At 37.8% G+C, this 22706-nt stretch overlaps 1 protein-coding gene across 8 annotated transcripts in view; it reads right to left on the bottom strand.

Moving 5' to 3' along the window:
• Positions 1 to 22706, bottom strand: part of THRB (thyroid hormone receptor beta) — a 283663-nt gene that overhangs the window by 33114 nt on the left and 227843 nt on the right. The window contains exon 1 of one of the 8 annotated variants that reach the window (XM_043509023.1): positions 17648 to 20266. The exons of 6 other annotated variants lie outside the window; for them this stretch is intronic. In XM_043509023.1, coding sequence (XP_043364958.1) covers positions 17648 to 18089 — 442 coding nt within the window. In that variant the 5' untranslated portion in view covers positions 18090 to 20266. Of the gene's footprint in view, positions 1 to 7424; positions 8152 to 17647; positions 20267 to 22706 lie in introns of those variants that run through there. One more of the 8 variants, XM_043509018.1, reaches the window with a different exon arrangement.

Below are 22706 nucleotides of genomic sequence, written 5' to 3'. Positions count from 1 at the left end.
TTTCTATAGGTATGGCAGGAAAAGTTTACTTCTCATAGGACACACTACCTGTAAAATGGTTATCATCTATAAGAGCGGCCATATTGGGTCAGATCAAAGGTCCATCTAGCCCAGTATCCTGTCTTCTGACAGTGGCCAATGCCACGTGCTTCAGAGGGAATGAACAAAACAGGTAATCATCAAATGATCATTCCCTGTCACTCATTCCCAGCTTCTGGCAATGCTGAAAGAGAATGAGATCTGTTGATCTATGGAGGATGACCCATGCTGTCATACTTTGTGGTTTGTTTTTGAATGCTACATGTGTATCATAATCTGAAGAGCTGACAACTTGCAGCAGCACTCGTGGCCCATGGCATTCTTTCAAGGTTGAGGGGAAATGGAACAGATAACAGCTTGCTATTCTTGCCACTCCCTCAAATACAGTTAGGAAAAAGAATAAAGAAAGAAAAAGTCAAAAATACTTTAGCAAAACCTGTCTACAACCACTCATAAAACCCAGGAGGATCTTATCACCTATACATTTTGGTCGTGCCCTGCTTTTCAAATATACATCCATTGGCAGGTGGTCCGTTTCTGCTTAGTCAGCTCTATGTGGGTGGAATTGTCTGTTTTATAGACTGTTAGATTGTCCTGCAGCTTTTAATTGCAATGGTCTTAATATTACGGGTCCAATCTCACAAGGTGCAGAATGCCTCCTGTGAAAGGCCAATTGTCTTCAACATCCACTTACAGCCCTTGGGAGCTCACAGGGCTTTATGCTACCCGAAAGGCACTCGAAACCTCATAGGATCAATCTCCTAATCAAAAGAAAATGCCTCCCCCCCCTCCATAAAATGCCCCTGAACTCTTGCTGGGGAAAAGATATCTTTTCTAAATGTTTCTGTACTCCAGAGAAATTGGAAACCCATTTTGAGAGAGTCAAAGAACAAACTTCAGTTATAATAAAAGTTAAGAACTTCTCAAGTTGTGGGAGCACCAGGCCTTCAGGTTTGAGCATCCCACTCTGCTGACAAATATGTCAGATGCTTTAATATTAGGTTAGCTAATAAACTACAATGCAGAAAAACTCTATGACCACTTTCAGCAACAGAAGAGTAGGATGTGTGACATAGATCTGAAAAAATAATTCCTATGTACCAATAGTTGTTTACTGTTAGCTCTATTGCAGCAGCAAGAATGTATCTTAGATTCATTGCTTACAAGCAGAAAAACCCATTTTAGCCTTTGCACAGGAAAAGAGATCTGTTTTTAACATATTAGTATTTTAGTGCATTTTCGTTGTATCAATGTGCTATAGCATATGTAGGGCCCTACCAAATTCACAGTCCATTTGGGTAAACTTCACGGTCATAGGATTTTAAAAATCATAAATTTCATGATTTCAGCTATTTAAATCTGAAATTTCACAGTGTTGTAATTTTAGGGGTCCTGGCTGAAAAAGGTCACAAGGTTTTTGGAGAGGGGGTTGTGGTACTGCTACCCTTACTTCTTTGTTGCTGCTCACGACGGCGCTGCCTTCAGAGCTGGGCAGCTGGAGAGTGGCAGCTTCTGGCCAGGAGTCCAGCTCTGAAGGCAGAGCCACCGCCAGCAGCAGCATAGAAGTAAGGATGGCATGGTATGGTATTGCCACCCTTACTTCTGCACTGCTGCCTGCAGAGCTGGGCCCTTAGTCAGCAGCTGCCACTCTCCAGCTGCCCAGTTCTGAAGGCAGCAGCATACAAGTAAGGATGGCATAGTATGGTGTTGCCACCCTTACTTATGCGCTGCTGCTGGTGGGATGCTGCCTTCAGAGCTGGGCGCCTGGCCAACAGCTGCCACTCTTCGGCTGCCCAGCTCTGAAATCAGCACAAAAGTAAGGGTGGCGATACAGTGCCCCCTAAAATAACCTTGTGACCCCCCCTGCAACTCCCTTTTGGGTCAGGACCCCCAATTGGAGAAACACTGGACTCCCCCCATAAAATCTGTATAATATAGGATAAAAGCACACAAAAGACCAGATTTTACTGGCTGTGATGCGTTTTTCGTAGCCGTGAATTTGGTAGGGCCCTAAGCATATCCTTACTTCCCCCACTGGGACCAATTGCATAAGAAAGGGCTTCTCATTAATATAAGTATTCTGGGACTTGTCCCTAACATAGTACTGACACACACTGCATTGTACTGTGAAAATGAAGAAAGAAAATTTATTACTATATTGACCTATTTTGTACTCTATCAAACCTGAAAGATAAATTTACATTAATGTTCTGACACTAACATATTTTAACACCCGACAATTATAAAAATGTGACCAGAATCAACCAAATGCAGAGAGAGGTTGTGTGTGTGTGAAAATGCATACTATATATAATCTCTTCAGATTTGCATGGGATAAGGCACAGCGCTGGGAACCAGGGAAATTGAGTTCTATTCTGTTATGGGCACTGAATTGCTGTATTACAATAGGCAAGTCACTTCATCTTTCTGTTCCAAATGTTTCCCATCTGAAAAATGGGGAAAGATACTATGGATTATTACTATTTATCTCCAGTTTTTTGTTTGATCAGTTTTGACTGGGACTCTCCAAAACTGTCCGTTTTCTCTTCCTCATTTATTCAAAAGTTATCTTTGAGAAAAAGTGCTTCATGTTTTGTAAAGCACTGAAGTAGAGAAAATGTTATTAAACAAATTCACACTTCCCTAGACAGCTGATCAGCTTTCTGGACTGCATTTTTGACTTTTCTTTACATTATTCTTTGTCTCACAGTATGACTAAATTCTGGTAAGTGACTCTGCAAAGATGCCATTTCAGGGCCCACTGTTTATTTTCTTTACAGTGATTCCAACTGTGCTCAGTTTACAAGTAAAGATGTGACTTTTTTTTTTTTTAATAAGGGCTAGCCCTAAACACTTAGGCTGGGCTCAGCATCTTTATCAATAATACCACAGTTTGAGCAAGTGTTCTTGACATGGAACAGTTTAGCCCTATCTGCACTATCACTTAAACTGCTGCCAGCATTCGAGCAATTGCATCTGTTGCTAACTATAGATACAGAATGTGCTAGGGTAAATAATGCTAAAAAGTCAAGCCATGTTCTTTGTTACTTGGGCCTCATTACCAATATTAAGCATTCTGCATTTGGGACTTAAGGTACAATTTTCAGAGAAACATCTAAGTGACTTAGGAGCCTATGTTCTATTTTCAGAAGTGACTTAGGAGCCTAAGTTTCACTGAAAGTGAATGAAACAGTATCTTAAGTCACTTAGTTAACAATTTTGCTGGTGATGTGCAAGGCAAATGTAGAATCCCTTTTGCTCTCCCAAAGCTCTTTTGGTTCTGCTGGGTAACAGTGGTAAAAGGTAATAAAAACTTTTTTTTGTCACTGCAAAAAAATCAAGCAGCTATGACTCCAAATGCACACTGATCTGTTCAGTTGCAAAGATGCCCCTTTTCTGATCACAATCATCCCTATATTACTCACTCGAGCCAGGAACACCTATTTTTTGTAAGCCCTGAAGATGACAGCTAAAGTGCAGGCAGTTGTTTTATTGCAAAGGCCAGAGATGACAAAATGATCTGTCTCTATTTACTGTTTTGTTAATTGTGTGTATGTTAATTAATTAAATTATATTATATTGCTCTTCTAAGGAGACATTTTGACAAACAATTCTCTACATCACATTTTCTTGGTGATTCAGAAAATAACCCAATGACCTTCACAATGTTAGGAACTCAGTTTGGACTAATTAATTGGTATCCTGTGACAACTATACTGTATGCACTTTTAGTTGCATGTAAATTGGCAGAAAAGGTATAAAGAGAAATAATAAGAATAATACTTTAAAAATACACAGCACCTCTGATCCCACAATACTAAAGAGTTTTGCAAATATGGACTTTAATCTCATTGTAAAGATGGGGAAACTGAGATACAGATAGGTTGAATGTTTGTCACCATCTGACCTTGGACTCAGAGTGTCCCAGCTTGCAAACCTTTATTGACGTGCATAATTTTTACTCACACTGTGAAATTTACTCCACCTGCATAAAGTTGGAGTGTGAAACCCTGGCCCCATTGAAAATAATGGGAGTTTTGCCTCCGATATCTCTGATGCCAGGATTTCACCCAAGTACATGAGCTTTATGCAGTTGGGGAGATGAAATCCAACCCCAAACTTAGGTTTAGAGAGGGGGCTGTTCTGCAGTCCCATCCCCTGTTTCAGCCTACAGGCGGGAATTGCATACACAGTTTCTTCAGACTAGTTTCATGGAATACTGGGGCTTCTGGACTTGTATAAACATATTTTCTATGGCCCCTCAACTGGCTCATCCCTACCTGCACCAATGCATTTCTCCTCACTGGCTTACGCAAGGCTGGTACAGAGATGGTACATGGACACCCCTGTCTAGGAACTCAGCTGCCTGACAGCCATGTAGCCCCTATGCAAGGCTTAAATGATAAGGAAGACCTTATGTTGGTCCCCTTCATCAGGCTGTACTAAGGTTGAAGTCCATGGAACAGAAAACTTGATGTCAGCTGACTGGTGTTTTATTCTCAACTATGCCTCAAAGGCCTGATCCTGCAAAGCTTTACTTTATGTGAGTAGTCCACTGAAGTCAGTGAAACTGCTAGAGGGAACACAGTTTTGCAGGTTACGGCCCTTTTGCGAAGAGCATTCAGCTCTCTCTTCTAATGACTAAAAATAGCTACTTCAGACAGAAGCAGAGCAAGTTATTGTCTCTGTGTCTGCCTTGCCTGTTACATCAGGTTGTGGCTTCTAAGCACGACCAACATACAAACAATAATTTCTCAGAATAATATGTGCAGTACTGCACAGAAGTTACTGACTGCCACAAAAACTAGGAAGCAGACACCACCCGGCTGCCCCTGATTTTCAGAAACGTACACAATTTTTCCTTAATATTCACGTGTCTCATCAAGGACTGTGATTTAAAACAGACAATAATGGGATTGTTAGTGTGCAATGGTAGCTAAGAGTAGGATATGGTGTTTTCTGATGTCTTAGATCATTTGGCTTAATTTTCTAAGAACTTATTCCCCTTTAGTAACTTTCCCTCATGTCACATGGGCCCTTTGTTCTTGATTTTTATTAGTGAGTCCCTCAATTTCTCTGTGAGGGGTTAAGAGGTAAGGAAGGCAGTAAGGACCTATTTTTTAACATTGGCTTTCTTTAGCATCTGAAGGATTTGAACTTTTTAAATCTTTTAATAGGAAATAAACTGAAGACTAAAAGTTCAGACAACTTTATTACTGGAGAATATAAAGTGAACAGCATGAACATTATTGAGACTAATAGGAATTTCATGGAACTAACAGAAAGCTCAGTTGCAACAATAAGGGCTGCTCAAGGTCACATGCCTTGGGTCTTAATTTTGCCTTAATGAGCTATTACTAAAGCTTCACTAACAAACAAAAAAATCAATTTTGGATTAATACAGACACACACACACGTCCTGTGCAGTGCCTTCTGTTGTCAGGACAGGATAAACGGATGTGTTAACTTTATGACAGTTTGGCTGAAAGCATCATATAAAAAAGAACTATGAACATGCCTGCAACTTCTTAGATTTCTTCTGTTTGGCAAACATAGCATTTGACTAGGTTTGATATTTTATTGCTGTCCACTGAGCTCAAGGTTTAAAGAATCCGTAAAAACCGTGCATGTTCTCTGTAAATGATCAATTTTCAACAGGCACCAACATTTAAGTATGATTGAAAGCCTGTTCCCAATGAAAATCTCTGAGACTTCTGATGAAATTGGTGCAATGTATTGCAAACACTGAACACGGAGTTTTTAAAAATGATTACACTATATTCGGAAATTAAGCCATACAAACAGGTAGGAAGATTGTTCATGGATTACTAAAAATATCACGTCTGTGTGCTAAAACAACTTGTTTTAAGCCTTAACATAGATAGTTATTACTTAGGATCCTTTAACATAGTAAAATGACACATGCAAAGCCTTAACATAGATAGTTATTACTTAGGATTCTTTAACATAGTAAAATGACACATGCAGTGGCAAATCCCTATTTTATATGATAAATTCATCATGACTAGTATCTTACTGCTAAAGAGAAAGATATGAATAAAGTCTACAACAAAGTTGCAAATTTATCACTTAAAACCACCTAGTTTAAAAGATCTTTAAAATGTTACAAGTAGAAAAACATGCACTATTTAATCTTTAATATGATCACGTTCTCTTGGTTTTCTTTTCCTAGATTTGAAATACAGTACAGAGGTATTTTTTCTACTAAAGTGACAGATTTATTGCACCAAGTTCCAATGAATATTTCCTATAGGGTTTTCAGTGTTCCTAATAAGATGAAACAGACTACTTTTTGTTACAGAGCCACTTTAAAATAGCAAATAGTGTCTGCTCCCTAGCTAGTTACATCAGATTCACTAGGCTTTTGATTAATTGCACACAAGTCTTAACAACTGAAGGGCACCATGTTGATACAAATTATGTTCTCTGTCCTTATATTCTTTAATTAGATTAAGTGAAATATATCTTAATGCAGATATATAATGTATATTTCTAAAATGCCTGCATCAAGTTTTAAGCTAATTTCAAATACAATGCCTAAGGTTAAAATATTTGCGCACAGTTGCTAATATTCTGGGTTCTTTTTGAAAAATTATACATATTTTATTCATTTAAAAACAACAGGGGAAATTCTATAAAGGAATGTTATGGAAAATTTAAAAATGAACAGTGATTTAACCCGACGGGGAATGGAGATTACAATTGGATTATATTCTATAAACATTTTGATTAGATCAACTTTTTAGAGGGGAAAATAAAGTGTCATTATGGCATTATCTTTTATTCTTGAATTTTCAGTCTTTACTGCCTAAAATAATAAGAAACTACATGCTTTTCAGCTTTTCATTTTAAGCACATCAATTATATTAAATTAAATCATTAATTTTTCTAATGAACATTTACAGTTCTATTTTCAACAAATTCTATTTGATATGGAGCTACTTAGTACTTAAACACTATTTACATTTAATGATGTCAAGGAAAAACACAAATTATTTTTATATAACCAGAAAACATGAAGTACATCCAAACTGAAGGACACACAGTAAACACATCTTGCAAGGGAAACTTTCTCATTCAGTCTGATAAAATACAGTAAATGAACATAATGAACATGCGATACACAGAACTAGCGATATATTTGAAAATGGCTTTTACAGATTAAGAAAAAAGTGCTTGGAAATCCTCATCATTCACAGAAAATCTTTCAATCACCTAGCAACCTGCTGCTGCTTTCAATTTTGAACAGGCAGCCTTCACATTCAAAGATGTATCTGAGCCAACTGATGCAACTGCAAGTTTAAAGCAAAACAAAAAACAAAAACAGATCTTTTTGTGTGGTTATTTAAATAAATTGCCCCTACCTTTCTTCTGAGAGTACGATGGCGACTGCACTTGAGAAAAAGTAGGTTTTTCTTCTGTGAAATATTCAAGTTGGTTGTACTGATTCAGGGCCATGTCCATGCCAGAGAACTCGCTTTTAAACACGTTTCCAGGGTAACTACAGGTATATGGCTGATTCACCGCCCAGGCCTGTTCCATATATATGTTGTTATTGTGCAGGACCTGAGCATTACAACTGCTGTAACCCTGACTATCTTCAATATATGTGCAATAATCGGCAGACTGCATGGAGCAATTGCTACCAGCAGCAGGATGCACTTCATATATTTCTTGCATACAGTAGCTCATTTTGTTATCCGATCTCAGCTTCTATTTTACATACACATACACACACGCATGCATGCACACACAGACATGCATACACATGGAATGGGAAAGGAGAAATGAATAAACAATGCCAACAAAGTCAATTGCAAAAGTGTGTTTTACTTTGGGGCAGCACCTTGTGTGCTAAAATCCTATTTATATTGGGATGGCTTGTGAGCTCCCCTGCCAATCAAACATATTGGGAAGCAGATTTATGACCATCAAAGGTCTTAATCTGTGATTGTAATTCCTGGGGAAGATGGCAGACAGGTAGCAATGACCACCAGACAAAGGCGGCTATGGCCAGACAACCCTCTCAACTGTTTGTTAGAAATAATCATTTGTAAACCATTTCAGCCCCTTCCAATATGATTAGATAATGTCACTATAGTTGTCAATTTAAGTGTGAAGCATTATAAAGACCTCCTAAGAACTCCCAGAGGGGATATGCTGAAAATCCTAAAATCAATAATCCTGTTTTTCAGCATTAATCCATAGAAAATCCAATAGTGCTGTGTTGTTGACCCAAACAGTAGTCTAATTTTACAAATTTTAGCATCTTAATCTGTCATCAGCTTTATTGATTTTGTTTTACAGAATTATCCGCATGAACCTTCCACGCCTCACACACATACATGAACTCCCTGCTGCTTGTTAATACATTTACAGGAAAGCAGCTTTTTTAAACTTCAGTGATTTTGGTAGGTAATTTCTATTGAGTTTAACAGGTGGGAAACTTCAGAATAATTTGTCTTGATCAGCAAATAGGATACTGCTTAAATAAGCTGATTGGTTTGACATTACATTTCATTCATCTTGTTTGCATGTTTCAGTAATGAAGTATTGAATTTATATTTGATTGCAAATATAGTGTGATTACAGGCTTTCCCCATTCATTTTATTCACACACTCAAGTTATAAACATATAACACCATTAGTTCAGAAACAGAGTTATTATATGATTTTATAATAATTCACCATCTCAAATGCTAGTACTAGTACACCCATTTTAATCTAATCTCTCTCCCCCCTTTTTCTTTACACCAAAAAAATTTCTGTTGTCTCTATTTTTCCCTAGACAAAGAATTTTCCTTCAGTGGCATGCTACAATATGGCAAGATGTTTGTGAGAACAGGAGCACGATTGTATTATTCATTGGATCACTAAGTTCTTCTTGTTATTGAGAAGCAAAAATAATATTAACAATATTAACTAAAGAAGAAACTGTTTCTTACTGTTATTGTTTCACTGATGTTAAACAACATTCACCACTCTTGAAAATGAACTGAAGTAAGACCCTCCTTCAGCCAGGAACTTAAACATGGGCCTAACTACGTTGCTGAAATGAGACCGAGGGTCTTAAAAAGTACTCTTGAAAGGCCAAGGAATGGGACTTAGTTGGTTTCATGGAACATTTTAGAAAGATTTAAAGAGTACATGAAGGAACACTCTCTCTTCCTCCAGACACAACTTACCTATTTTATTATGGGTCAAATCATTAAATCCTGAGCAGTGCAGAACACTATCAACTCCCACTGATGCCAGGGCAGGTGCTCTTCACTTCTCAAGATTTGATGTATTCTGTTTCACCCGCTGATTACTTTACATTTGTTTTTCTACCTATAAATCAAAAACTGAAGTCAACGGAGTTGTTTCAGGAATGAAATTGTCCCTGTTAACTCTCATCGTGGAAAGCATCAACACACTCCTTTTGGAGCAAGGAATGTTTACTAAAAACTTCAGAAATAAGTTCCAAAACACCATACACCTCTGTCCTCTGTTTTTCAATGTCTCAAACTCAACAAAATATAATTTAAAATTAACCTTTCAGTAATATGCTTTATAAAAACACATTGCAATTGTAATTTTGGATTTAGCTGGAATTTATGCCATAAGTTTTCAAAACTAATGAGTGGTTTTGGGTATCTAACTTGAGACACCTTAAATGGACTGATTTTTTAAGGATGGATGCAATTTCTGAAAATCAGTCCCCTTTCGAGTGTTTTAAGTAGGATACTGAAAAGTGAGCCCCACATATTACTGTGTTGATTTGCTTGTGTTTGATGTTTTTCCTGCCATATTATTAATTTCTTTAAAGGCAAAAAAACCCCAGTTTCTGTTTGCCCTTGAGAACAAAAGAAACGTCTTTACTACAAAGTATTAAACAGAGCCAAGGCCACAACTCAAGCTGAAAATGTACATTAGAAAGCAATCAAAAAAATTTTGGTGGAAACATTTTGGGAACTATTTTTCCTTTATGATTTATTGTATGTAAAGATCAGATACGAGTATACAAATATTTTAGTACTTGTCACAGTTTCCTTCTTTGACAATATCACTGACACAAAATGACCAGAGAACTTTGCAATTATTTATTTATGCAGAAACACATGAAACATATCAGGCTATGTGACTGGTTTGTGTGTGTTACACAAACCCACCTTTCAATCTACTGAGAATACTGTACCCTCATTGCCCAGAAACAAACCATTCCATACATGCTGTAGGGTATTTTCTTTTGATTGCCACACACAACTCCCATTACACCTAACGTGAATTTATGTAAAAGCTCACAACAAGATGAAACTATACACTATAGAATAACTGTTCAGGGTACCTAAGCGTATTTTTTCCTCAAATGTCCAAATGTTATCCATTGGTATGTCTCAAGCACTGTTTACCTGAATAAATCTTCAGTTATTTAATTTAATAACAAATTATATATATTAGAGGCTTGATATAATCTGAACTATGAAATTAATTATTAGCAATTTTTTAAAAATTAGTTACAGGAACATAGGGAAATATTCAGTCTAATTTTTTTTGAAAATATTGTAATTTTAAATACCATCCCCATATACCTCACTAATCCATTTACTTCTGTTTAGTCTGGTACTAACAAGGAAGTCATGAACTGACCTTTTAAAAAAGAGCTTAAATAGTCCTTTGCTTATCTAGTCAAGACAAAAAATTTTTATTACTGTCTGTACAGGAGCCATTTTGAATACACCTGTTATTAGCTTGGGTAGACCTGTAACATTGTGTGTATTTTATTCCATATATTCCATGGATATAGAATCAACAGATTATTAAGAATAAATTTTGCTATCAGATGCTTTTGTAATTTCCAGTAAAGTGAGCCTGAATCCTAGCTCCACTCATATCCCGAGGCAACATTTGTCCCTAAGCAATTACTACCTCTTCTGAGTAAAGGCGTGTGTTAGTAATCAGTTTTAGTCTGAAAAGACTAACAAGTGTATCTCAGTTAAATTATATTTAGCAAGTTGTAAAGTGTCAATCCTACTTTGACTAAATCTGCATGGAATTTAAGTTTTTCATTATTCTCGAAAAACAAGCAGATACTTATTTCTTAAAAATGGAGAAAACTAACTAACATGGTACATTGGTAACTGTTACAATATTCATATACCCAGGGTGAAATCCTGGCTTCACTGAAATCAATCTGAGTACAGCTTAGACTTCAAGGGGGTCAGGATTTCACCGCAATACTTTTCTTTGAAGTGAGTTTGGGGGAAAGACCTGAACAATACATGTTCAGAAAAAGACTAATTTAGATTAGAAAATAAATATGATAAAGTTTAAGGGATACAGACTTGAAATTAAACCTTTTACTTAGTGTGGAGCGAGGAACTGAGCAATCGCATCCATTCAAACTGAAAGACTAGGAGTGTTGTTGAAGATTTATACAACATCTAGGTAGTTAGCACTACCTATTGTGTATTGGGTCTGTCATAATGTATAACATATATGTATTTCTGAAAACTGTGCTCCAGCAATTGGAAGAAAAATCTCGCCTAGAGTCAGAGAACAGATTGTTGTACTGAGAGAACAGATTGTTGCACTGAGAGACTCTGACATGCCAGAGAGGCCAGGTTTCATTTGCAAGACAATAAACAAATTTGTGGGCCACACTGGGTCTGCATCTACACAACAAATTTAGTTCCTGCATTCCCCCAGTGTAGTGGGTCAGTCGAAAAGCCACCTGGCCAAGTGGTCAGGCCATGGCTCCATAGTTCTTTTTAGAGTAGCAGCCGTGTTAGTCTGTATTCGCAAAAAGAAAAGGAGTACTTGTGGCACCTTAGAGACTAACAAATTTATTTGAGCATAAGCTTTCGTGAGCTACAGCTCACTTCATCGGATGCATTTGGTGGAAAATACAGTGGGGAGATTTATATACACACACAGAGAACATGAAACAATGGGTTTTATCATACACACTGTAAGGAGAGTGATCACTTAAGATGAGCCATCACCAGCAGCGGGGTGGGGGGGGAAGAAGGAGGAAAACCTTTCATGGTGACAAGCAAGGTAGGCTATTTCCAGCAGTTAACAAGAACATCTGAGAAACAGTGGAGGGTGGGGTGGGGGGGAGAAATAACATGGGGAAATAGTTTTACTTTGAGTAATGACTCATCCATTCCCAGTCTCTATTCAAGCCTAAGTTAATTGTATCCAGTTTGCAAATTAATTCCAATTCAGCAGTCTCTCGTTGGAGTCTGTTTTTGAAGTTTTTTTTGTTGAAGGATAGCCACCCTCAGGTCTGTAATCGAGTGACTGGAGAGATTGAAGTGTTCTCCGACTGGTTTTTGAATGTTATAATTCTTGACGTCTGATTTGTGTCCATTTATTCTTTTACGTAGAGACTGTCCAGTTTGACCAATGTACATGGCAGAGGGGCATTGCTGGCACATATCACATTGGTAGATGTGCAGGTGAACGAGCCTCTGATAGTGTGGCTGATGTGATTAGGCTCTATGATGGTGTCCCCTGAATAGATATGTGGACAGAGCTGGCAACGAGCTTTGTTGCAAGGATAGGTTCCTGGGTTAGTGGTTCTGTTGTGTGGTTGCTGGTGAGTAGTTCTTTTTAGTCTCTCTGTTCTGGATGGGGCCCTGCCAGGTCATATATGGGAAGAATCAGCCCCTCTTGATTCTCCTCTCCTCAGGGCTGTCATGATAGAGGGGAGTGGGGAATAAGGAAGGGGACCCGGACTATCCTGATCCACCAGGTCCCAACCCAGGGCTTAATGCCCAGACTACTTGTGGGTCCATCCCAAGTTACATCTCTGCTGGGTCTCTCCCTTTAGGGAGTGGTCACAGTCTTAGTAGCAGCAGTTTAGTCTGCCATGGGGATGGGGGCATCCTGCTCTTTGGGGCCTCTCGTGGGTTCCCAACTCTAAAGCAGGGGGCGGGAGGAATCTGGATCACTGCTTCCAGCATATTCTTACCAGTGTCATAGTCACACTGTCCAAAACTCCAGGCACCAGCCTCATTCCTGGTGCACCCTGTAGCTCCTTCCGCCCTTTCCCTGGGCTGTCCGTCCCTTTTTAAACTATCCCTCCACCTGCAGCATGCCCCACAAACCCCAAAGGGTGGGGCCTCCCTACCCCAATACTGTGCCATGCCTTGCTCTGGTTTAGTGTGGGGTCTGTAAACCCCATCACACCCTGACAGTGGTCGTAACTTTGGAGGCTGTAGTGTAGACAGGATCCAGACATTTTTACCACTGGGTTGTCTGACCCTGGCAATTTGTCTTTCGCTTACTGAAGCACAGTTTTTTGGCACTGTTTGGTTCTTACCATATTTAAACCACCAGTCAGAAATATCCATGGGCCAGTGGTAAAAATGGATGCCTTGTCCACACTACAGCCTCCATGGGTGCTACTACCGGTGAAGCTGCAGTTGTGAGGAATTATGGATCCTAAATGTGCCAGGATAGATGCAGTTCCGATTCCATCTCTGAAAAGGCTTGGTACATGATCAAAAAAAGGACAGAATATTTTTGATGCATAATATCTGTAGGGCTGGATGAACCTTACGCTGATGGAGGGGAGCAAAAAACAAGCAGAAAAAGTGGGAGGTTAGGCTGCAGTGTGGCATGCCAGGCTCCATGCATTACTGCCTTGGGATCTGCAAGGAAGCAGCCAGAATTTCGCATGAAGACTTAGAATTCCCTGGGGATTCCAGAATGTGGTGCTTCTTCCTAGAGAGAGGAGGGAACTATGTGAGGTGAAGCTTGAGAACCCAATTCTGTAATGTGGTGAACGCCCGCAACAGCAGATACTTTCCCCTTGTGATTTTGTTTTGACAAATGAGGCAATCAGCTTCTTAGTAATTATCCTTCACTCATCTCTTTTCCTCACCCATTTAATTTAACTTTCGTGTCTGAAAATAAATAGACTTGATATAAAAAACCACTATGGAGAGATTGGTGCCAATACATAACCCCTAGGATAGAGAATCTATGGCCATGATATAGAGAACTCTGTTAAGAGACGTCTATCTCTATTTTAAGATCAAGTCTCATCTTACTTGTTTTTTGTAATAATATCAATAATACTTATGCTACAGAATATGCACTGTTTTTCTGAGAGTAACTACCCTACCACAACACAAAGAAATCACGTCACAAAAGACTGGGGATAGTGTGAAAAAGGACCCAAATGGGAAAGGCCTGTTTTGACCAAAAAAAAAAATGACAAGAAGTACTGGGGCATGAGTGTCTCCACTTGCAATACGCTAGTGTTTTAGCTGTCGACATAAAACTCAGGTTGATAGTCCTGCAAACACTTGTTTCCCTGGAAACAAATCAGATCATAAAACAGTGCCAAAAATTAACATCACTATTAGAACTGAAATGTTGCTGAAACATTTTCATTTGAATCTCTTAGGGCCTGATCCAACAGTCTTCACTCCGGTCCCAGAATGAGACTAATTACCTAAGGAAGTATCGCAGGACTGGGTCTGAAGAGTCTGGAAGCAGAGTTGAAAACAATACACACAATTTCTACTTCAGCCATTTCTTTTGTGTATTGTATCTGCATTTTGGTTTTTTGATTTAAATGGATATTGGATTCTTTCATTCATGAATAAAAACAACAAAAAATAACTTACATAAACATTAAACACAAAACATTTCTATGATTGTTCAATGATTTCATCAGCGCAGTGTCCAAGACAACCCAGAACACTGACATATGCAGAAGCAGAGCCATTAAACACATTCAATACCTGTAGAGTATAATTTACTATTTGAGGGCCTTATTCCCCAGAAGAGTTATATTCTCTTGACTGTTTGCAAACTGAATGTGTCTGGCTATAGTCTATGTTATCTCAGTTCTGTGCACAAAACCTCTATCCCTCTTTTTAAAAACATTCTGAATCACCATCATATGGATTACATCACACAGCCTACGAATTATTCAGGACTTGATGGGGATCCCCTAAGGACTATAGGGAAGGGTCTTATGATGTCTTTGGCCCTTCCCTACACTGATGGAGAAAAATATTTATGTGGTCAAATACATTTTTGCACATTTGAACATTTAGCATGAAGGATTACAATATATTTCAGAATTCTAGTGTTGTTGTACAAAGTAAATCATCATCTCCTGGCCTTTGAATACAATTATATGCATTTTGTTTCTTTTGTGTTATTATGGCCATTATATTCCTTTCTTTGTGCCATCTTTATATGATTACAAGTGACAACACAGTATTGTATTTTAAAATACTAATCCACACGTCACTCATTAAATCACACCAATTTGATGTTCTTTTACCTTTAAAAGAATGTCAGCATATGTTCTCTATGCCAGTTCTGACAAAATCCACTATTCTGTACAACTCTTTGAAGAAATTACAGTGTAAACTGTCTGCACGCTGTGGTCTCATACTGCACAGTTGATTCAGGACAATGTTGATCTTTGTGTACTGTAAAGAAAGTACAATTTACCCAATCAACTGTTCCGTTTTGGCAGATCTATTAGTATGGCTCTGGCTCTAGAAAAAGTTTCAACCATATCAGTCTCTGCCAAATACATCTATACCTATGCCCATATGGTGTAATGAGTCCCTTCTTTTTTAAAAAAATGTGTGTTTTTGATCTACTTGACTTTTTATTTTGTATTACAATTATACCTATCCCATGCTTAAGGCTCAGGACACTGTTCAAAATAGAAACTTTTATCACAGAACAAGTTTTAAAAGGAAAAAAACCCCAATTCTTAAATGCCAACCCAATGACACATCTCTTTTGATGTGCTTAGATATCAGCCGACCATATTAGGTTCCTAGTTCTGGCTCTCCAATTACTATATTATGCTAGATAACACAGAAAACAGGATATGTTCAGCTCAAACTTCAGAGTCCAAATAACATATTCAACACTTATATGAGCAGAAAGTGCAATCTATATAGTATTTTCTCTATTTCTAACCACCAATGTGTGACTATTATAATCACAAAGTACATATATCAGATACTATGCATTGTTGTCACATTTTGACATTAGCATTTGATGGTTAGTGCCATGCATCTCAGTGGAATCAAAGGCCTATTAAAGAATAGCATTTTGGCTATGACATTCCACCAAGACTGTAGTAAGATTTAGATAAAACACCAATATGATTTGTCTTTCATTCCAAGATTTAATATCCCTTTTTCTATTTGGTTAACTAAAAATAGTTAATTTTATACTGAAAGGTTCAGACCTGTCATGAACTTAGTCCTCAGTTAGCATAAGTGCCCTTGGTGAATTTGAAGAAATTTGGTTTACAAAGAATGAAGTTGTCTCTTTTCATAATCCAGAATTTTCTATAGGCTCACCCTGGCCATTATTTGATTATTTCCTTATAGCTCATTTCCAGTGTAGGATGCTCTCATGTCTTGTCACAAATAAGTTGCTTATTGATAGTTTGCTGACAAATTCTTCAATGGTTTTTGAAAACTTTTAAGACTAGTACTGAACAAACATTGGTAAATACAATTATAGTCCTGTGACACAGGCAACCCAATTTCTTAAGTCCCCTCATGTCTCATAATCAGAAGACACTGTTAAAAGACATTAGTTAATTAGACAGCTTATCTCTTGACGAAGCAACTACTACTACTTAAATGTGCAACTTTTTTCAAGTTCTCCCCCTTCAAGACAATTTTGAGGTAAAAAGTTCTTTTCATTCAAAAATGAAGAAGAACGGATAATTGTATTAAAACTGTTTGACACACAACATAATTAATAGAACACTTGATGGATCTGTCTGGATTTTGCAGACTTCAGACAGCCCTTAGTAAGACGTTAAAGCGATCAACACCTGACATCTGTTAGCAAGAAGGCATTCTGAGGTAAAGAGCAGCTAAATCTAAAGAAATCAGGTACTTAGACCAGTTTAACTTTTTCATGAGGTGATATCCTTCCCGACACTATAATCTTTCCTTCTGGAGTGACGCAAGACTTTAAGTAAAAGAAAAGAACTTGTTGTCCCTCCCTCACAGCATAATGCACAAATATTTATTTCTTTGAGAGAAGAGCACTGACAAACTATTTATTCAATTTAAAAAGGAATATAAACCACAGAAACACCAAATTTGTGGTGACAGTTACGCATTTACAAGGCATAACACCTCCCTCGCAACTCTGCTCAAGCTTGGACAAACAGGACTGTCCTAAAACAGAACTTTCAATACTACTGCCTGCTCAAGAAAAAGAATATTCACTATACCAAAGTCCAGGCACAAAAAGAAATAATTTTGGTCAGGGTACCAAGAGGGGAAAAAAACCCCTTTTTTAAAGGGACATCTGGAATTAGTTATATATTGTATATAGCAAAATTAATTTTTAAAATAAATTTCAAAATGTACATCACTTTAGCTCTTCACAAATATATTAAAACATATAAAGATGAAATACTCTCAGGATAAACTGAAAGCCACAATTATTGCCATGAAAAACATCTGTAGCTAGATTGCTCCATATTACAAAGCTGTTATCTATGGCCAACGCCTGACCAACTCCACAGACACTCTGGCTTCTTTTCTTTTTAAATATTTGTTATGTTCTGAATAATAATTCTAATTACCTTTACATTTTTTTTCTTCTCTATCGTACTCCTGGGCACTTGACATGCCTTGAATATTCACTTCTGTATGACCTGGATGTAATATTGAGCTAGTCCAAACTGAAGCATGTAGAAACTGTGAAGATTGCTGTCCATTTCCCAGCATATCATTTCTGGAATGTCTTTTCCTACACAAGTGATTTTCTATTATATCACAAATGGAATTTTGTAGATGTCTGTCACAAAGATGTACCAGCCTGTCCCAGGCTGGAAGGCCATTTTTTGAAGGGTTGATAAGCACTGGTTGACAAACTGTTGGCATTGCCAAGATCTTGCTGAGCTGTGGAGTTTTGGAAAGCAAGTGGTTTCCCAATTCTCTTGATCTGTTGGTATTCACAAGCATCTCCACTTGACCGCATTGATAAGATGCAGAGCTTTTCAGCCATGCACTTTCAGCCACCATAGTCAGTTTCCCTTCAGTGCAATTAAATGTAATGATTTCCCCCACTATTAAGCCTGAAAAGACAGCTGAATCTACACGCACAGGTTACCACTAGATGCAACTTTCATCAACACCACAACTAGAACATGGGCCCAGGGCAAGTTACCATCAATTTATTGCCTCGCTCATATGATCATTTGAGGTCTTGTGGGTCGAGGCTGGTCGTGTACAATTTTCAGATACTTAAAACACAAAACATCAAGGATTCAGCCTTGCTTGACTTTGCTCTTAGCGTAGGCTGACCTGAGGGACACTCTGTTACCTAAGTATGACATTCTTATGTGGGCATGCTTAGCAGTTCCGCTCTTGCTACCACTACTTTTCTCTAGTTGAGGTTACCAGAGCAATATCAGAGAGACACATTTTATCTTGTGAATTTTAACACTGTGGTCATAAGCAAATAACAAATAAATAACAAGGCAACAATTATTATATTTAATTAACAACAGTCCTGAAATGTATTTGTTTTAGATAAAACATTTAAATACTGTCAGTTCATAAAACTACATGTCTAAAAATAACTTCTTTTTACTACTGGACAGCACAGCTAGATTCTACAGGTAATGTCATTCCATAGCTGGTGTTCCAAATATTCACAAATGTTTATATTTTAGATTATATGAATCAAAATTAAAATGTAAATGTTTTATAACATCTTAAGTCATTATCAGTGGATATCAATTTGATATTCATTGCTACATTAATCATGATGAATTTCTGCTATTCTTATGGATTGAACAGGTAATTTTGCAGGAATTTCACTCAAGAGAATTCTCTGTATACATACCAATAATTGGATGTATATTAACTATGCAAGTGGGTAATAAAGCAGTTTTAAAACAATTATGAGAATCAGATTTTCAGATTTGACATATTGTTAAAAGTTTTGAAGGTTATCTCTATTTACTTTAGTAAATGAAATATTGCTATTGTAGGTCTCTTGAAAATGCGAGTATGATCAGAAAAGTGACTATTAAATACTGTTATCTCATGTTTGTTCTTATTCCCATATATTTCATTCCCAAATATCCCATTTACTCAATTTGTAATTCAAAGCAATCCTTTTCTAATTGCTATCAATGCATACTCAGCCTAGTATTTGGAAATCAAGCTGCATTCTTTCTGTTCTGTTTATCTACAAAAAGTATTCTGAAACCAGAACCTGGCTAGCAACGTAGTGACTATGTCTGTGGTAGGAGAAACTAAAATACAGTTTTCTCCTGTGTACCTTTCCTAGCTCTATAATTCTCACCATAGTTCAAACTTGATTTTGTCAGTAACTACAGCATATTAGACCAAAAAACACACAAAGAGCAGGTACAATGACAAGGCATCATTTGTATGATGCATGCTATTCAGAAAATGTTAGACACAAATATATAAGAATTGAAATATTAAAACACAAATATTTCAGCTTTTATATTCTGAACATGTTTACATCTTATACATTTCAATACTTGTTATAATCTAAAGGAAAAGATGTGTTTGTTATGATCACTATCTGTATACACTTATTTGCAGCTATATCAAAATAAACACTTTCTAGGGACATTCTGAAAATTTTTGAGGCCCTATCGTACAGGAAACTGTAGGGAACAATGTGTTGTAATGCAGTTTTCCACAATTCCTTGCATAATATCAAAAAAATACAACCTGTTAAATTAATTTCACTTTCCAGTGGTCTCCCTGTATGGCTAGTACTGTATATCCATGCCAATTACAGGGTCAAAAATTGGCAAGACTACACAAATGTGCAGACCCACATACATATTTTTATATTTTGTTATTCATATTTCACAAACAGGCCACTGCAACCCTGGCAACCTCACACAACATGAAAAGAATCAGTTACATAACTTAGTAGTTGATTTCAGGACTGGAACTGAGATTCATAAGCTAAATAATTGTATCTTTTCAGACTAAATTTCTATGTCTTTTTCACCAACATTATTTTTGACACAAAAGTCCATCTACCATGTTACTCTACCATATACCATGCGGCTCTGGTTTAGTTCTGAAGTGCATTTAAAAATAAACAAGAAGGAAAAAGATGAGCTACTGAGCCACCACAGTTGGAGAGACCTGAGATGTTCTGAGAGAATGCTTTTCAATACCTCTGTATTATTAAATTTACCAATTGTAGACTTGAATATTAACCTTTGTAGCCTTGCAAGCTTTTAAATGTGCAATGTTACTATAACGGCTGTGTGAGCAGAGTTTGTAATTCTTTGAAATTTGTCTGTGCAGTTTTGGATTTCATAGCTCAGCATCAAATGGTCTTTTCTTTTTTGACATATAAACTTTGAAAACTGTCTCATTCCAATGTCCATGGTGGTTGCAGTTTATTTAGTGTTGTAAGGTTCCTCTTTACTTAACTAAGGCTCCTGAGATGCCAGTGGTTCTCTCCTAATGGCTGTTGCATTCAGCTTTTGTCAATACTTCTTTGAATTCAGCCTTAATTCAGCAAACTCAAAAGAAATTAAAAAGAAAACAAAATTGGAGAGGTGTATTCCTAGCTGAACTATATTAGTGAACAGGTTAGAGACTGGAAGCTAGAAGCAGTAATAGTGTGGAGGGTCAGGCCACTGAGAATAGCTCAAGATGGAAGGTGAAACTATTCCCAGATTCTCCATAAAATAAAGCCTAACACAGAGCGCAATATACCTGATTGGAAATATTGGGCCAAATGCATCCTTACATAATGCAAGTCCATTAACCTTATACCATGGATAAATCTGGAGCAGTGTGTGTAGAAAGACATGAAAGGGGAAAAATTGCTTGAAAAAATTGCATCTCAAAATCTCATTTCTAAAATAAAAGCTTTTGAAAAAATGATTTGTTATAACTAACATCACAACAGGAAGCTTTCCATGTAAGATAATGTACCATTTTCAAATCATTTCTATGCACGGTTCTTTGGTTGTTGAGATTACTCATACACAAAGATGTGCCAGGGTGCAGCAACTTGCATGATCAGGAGTTTACCATCTACAGCTAGCTGTTAACAGATAAGGCCAGTCTGTGATACCCTCACTTATATTGAGTAGCATTTTACACTATGAGCAGTGCCCCTGAAGTTATTTCCACCAAATGCATCCAATGAAGTGAGCTGTAGCTCACGAAAGCTTATGCTCAAATAAATTTGTTAGTCTCTAAGGTGCCACAAGTACTCCTTTTCTTTTTTGCGAATACAGACTAACACTGCTGCTACTCTGAAACCTGAAGTCAACGGGACTGTTGTGGAGTTAGCTATTACTCAGCATGGGCAAAGGCATTACATTCTGGCCCACAATGAGAGTCTGGTTTTGAAAACAACAAAAACCCGGAGCAATGTGCAAACAAAGCAATTATGAGTCCATGACTGTGTGTATGTTTGGTACCCAACTGGCCGTTTGCATGCCTAAATACCAAATTTGCATTTGTCAATCACAGCACAGTAACTTTTTGTGAAAATCAGCTGTGGAGGTGCACCCTTATTTTTGTGTATTGTTCCTGGGCTCTGACTTCTTGAAAATTTGCCTGTGAATGTTCAGTGACAAAGGAAGTAGAATTTTGCTGTTGCTGCTGGGCCAAATCTTTCAATGTTTACTGAGGTAAAACTCCTATTAACTTCAGGGGAAGTTGTGCCCCAAGCACAAGCTAATGCAAAGCTGCAGAATATATTCTAGTGAGCAGCCATTACAGATGGGCTCTTGCTGTGTTAGGGAAAATATTTAATTTATGGATTAGTTAATTTAGTAATCATCTTTTAAAAGTGCCTGATACATCTATCTTCTCTCATGAATATGTTGGCATTTCTCATACTTTCAAATTTCTACAAAGGGAAAGGACCTGCCATAGAGGTAACACTCATTTTGTCGTCTTTTCCCATGTTATTATGGTGTGGCTTTTTTCGATATTTCATTATGGTTTAGCTTGTTAAAATGTGGGTTCATTTCACCATTACAGAATATTATTATTCATCTTACACCCTTTTCTTCAACATGTTGTGCCTTCATTTGTCAGCAGCATTTCCTCCAATAAAGAGAACATTGTGAACTTCCTACATTTATGTGAATTCTTATTCTGGGTTATGCTAAACAAATACCCCTCGATAAGGGAGGATAGCAAGATTAGTTTTGTGCCAAGTTCCCAGTTATAAGACAAGAACCAGCATCCCCTTCCAGGTATTGTTAAAATGGCTGTGCTCTGGGCAGAAAGCATGAAGGCATCTTGGGATAAACCATAAATAAAAAAGAGGCCCTATTTCAAAGCGAACAGAGCTTAATAAGAGGGCCTAGAACATGGGTCCCAAACTTTTCAGGGTTGCACCCTCCCTTACCCCTGTCCTCCCCCTACTCCTCAGAGCCAGGGCTGCAACTGGGGGCAGGTATGGGGCCAGGACTGGGAATGGAGCCCAAGCCAGGGGTTGAGGCTGAGTGAGGCGCCGTCAGGGGCTGCAGCTGGAGCCGGAGCAGAGCTTGGAGCGGAGCAGGGCTGGGTGGTGCTCCCTCCCCGATTCCTGTGGGGACAGGCCCGGGCCCTACTGTACCCCCCTGAACGTTTCTCCATGCCCCCCCAGGGGGCGTGCCCCACAGT

Source organism: Dermochelys coriacea, chromosome 2 (assembly GCF_009764565.3).
Source record: "Dermochelys coriacea isolate rDerCor1 chromosome 2, rDerCor1.pri.v4, whole genome shotgun sequence".
Classification (NCBI taxonomy): domain Eukaryota; kingdom Metazoa; phylum Chordata; order Testudines; family Dermochelyidae; genus Dermochelys; species Dermochelys coriacea.
Note: the sequence above shows the minus strand (reverse complement) of the source record. Positions and strands in the feature narration are given on the sequence as shown.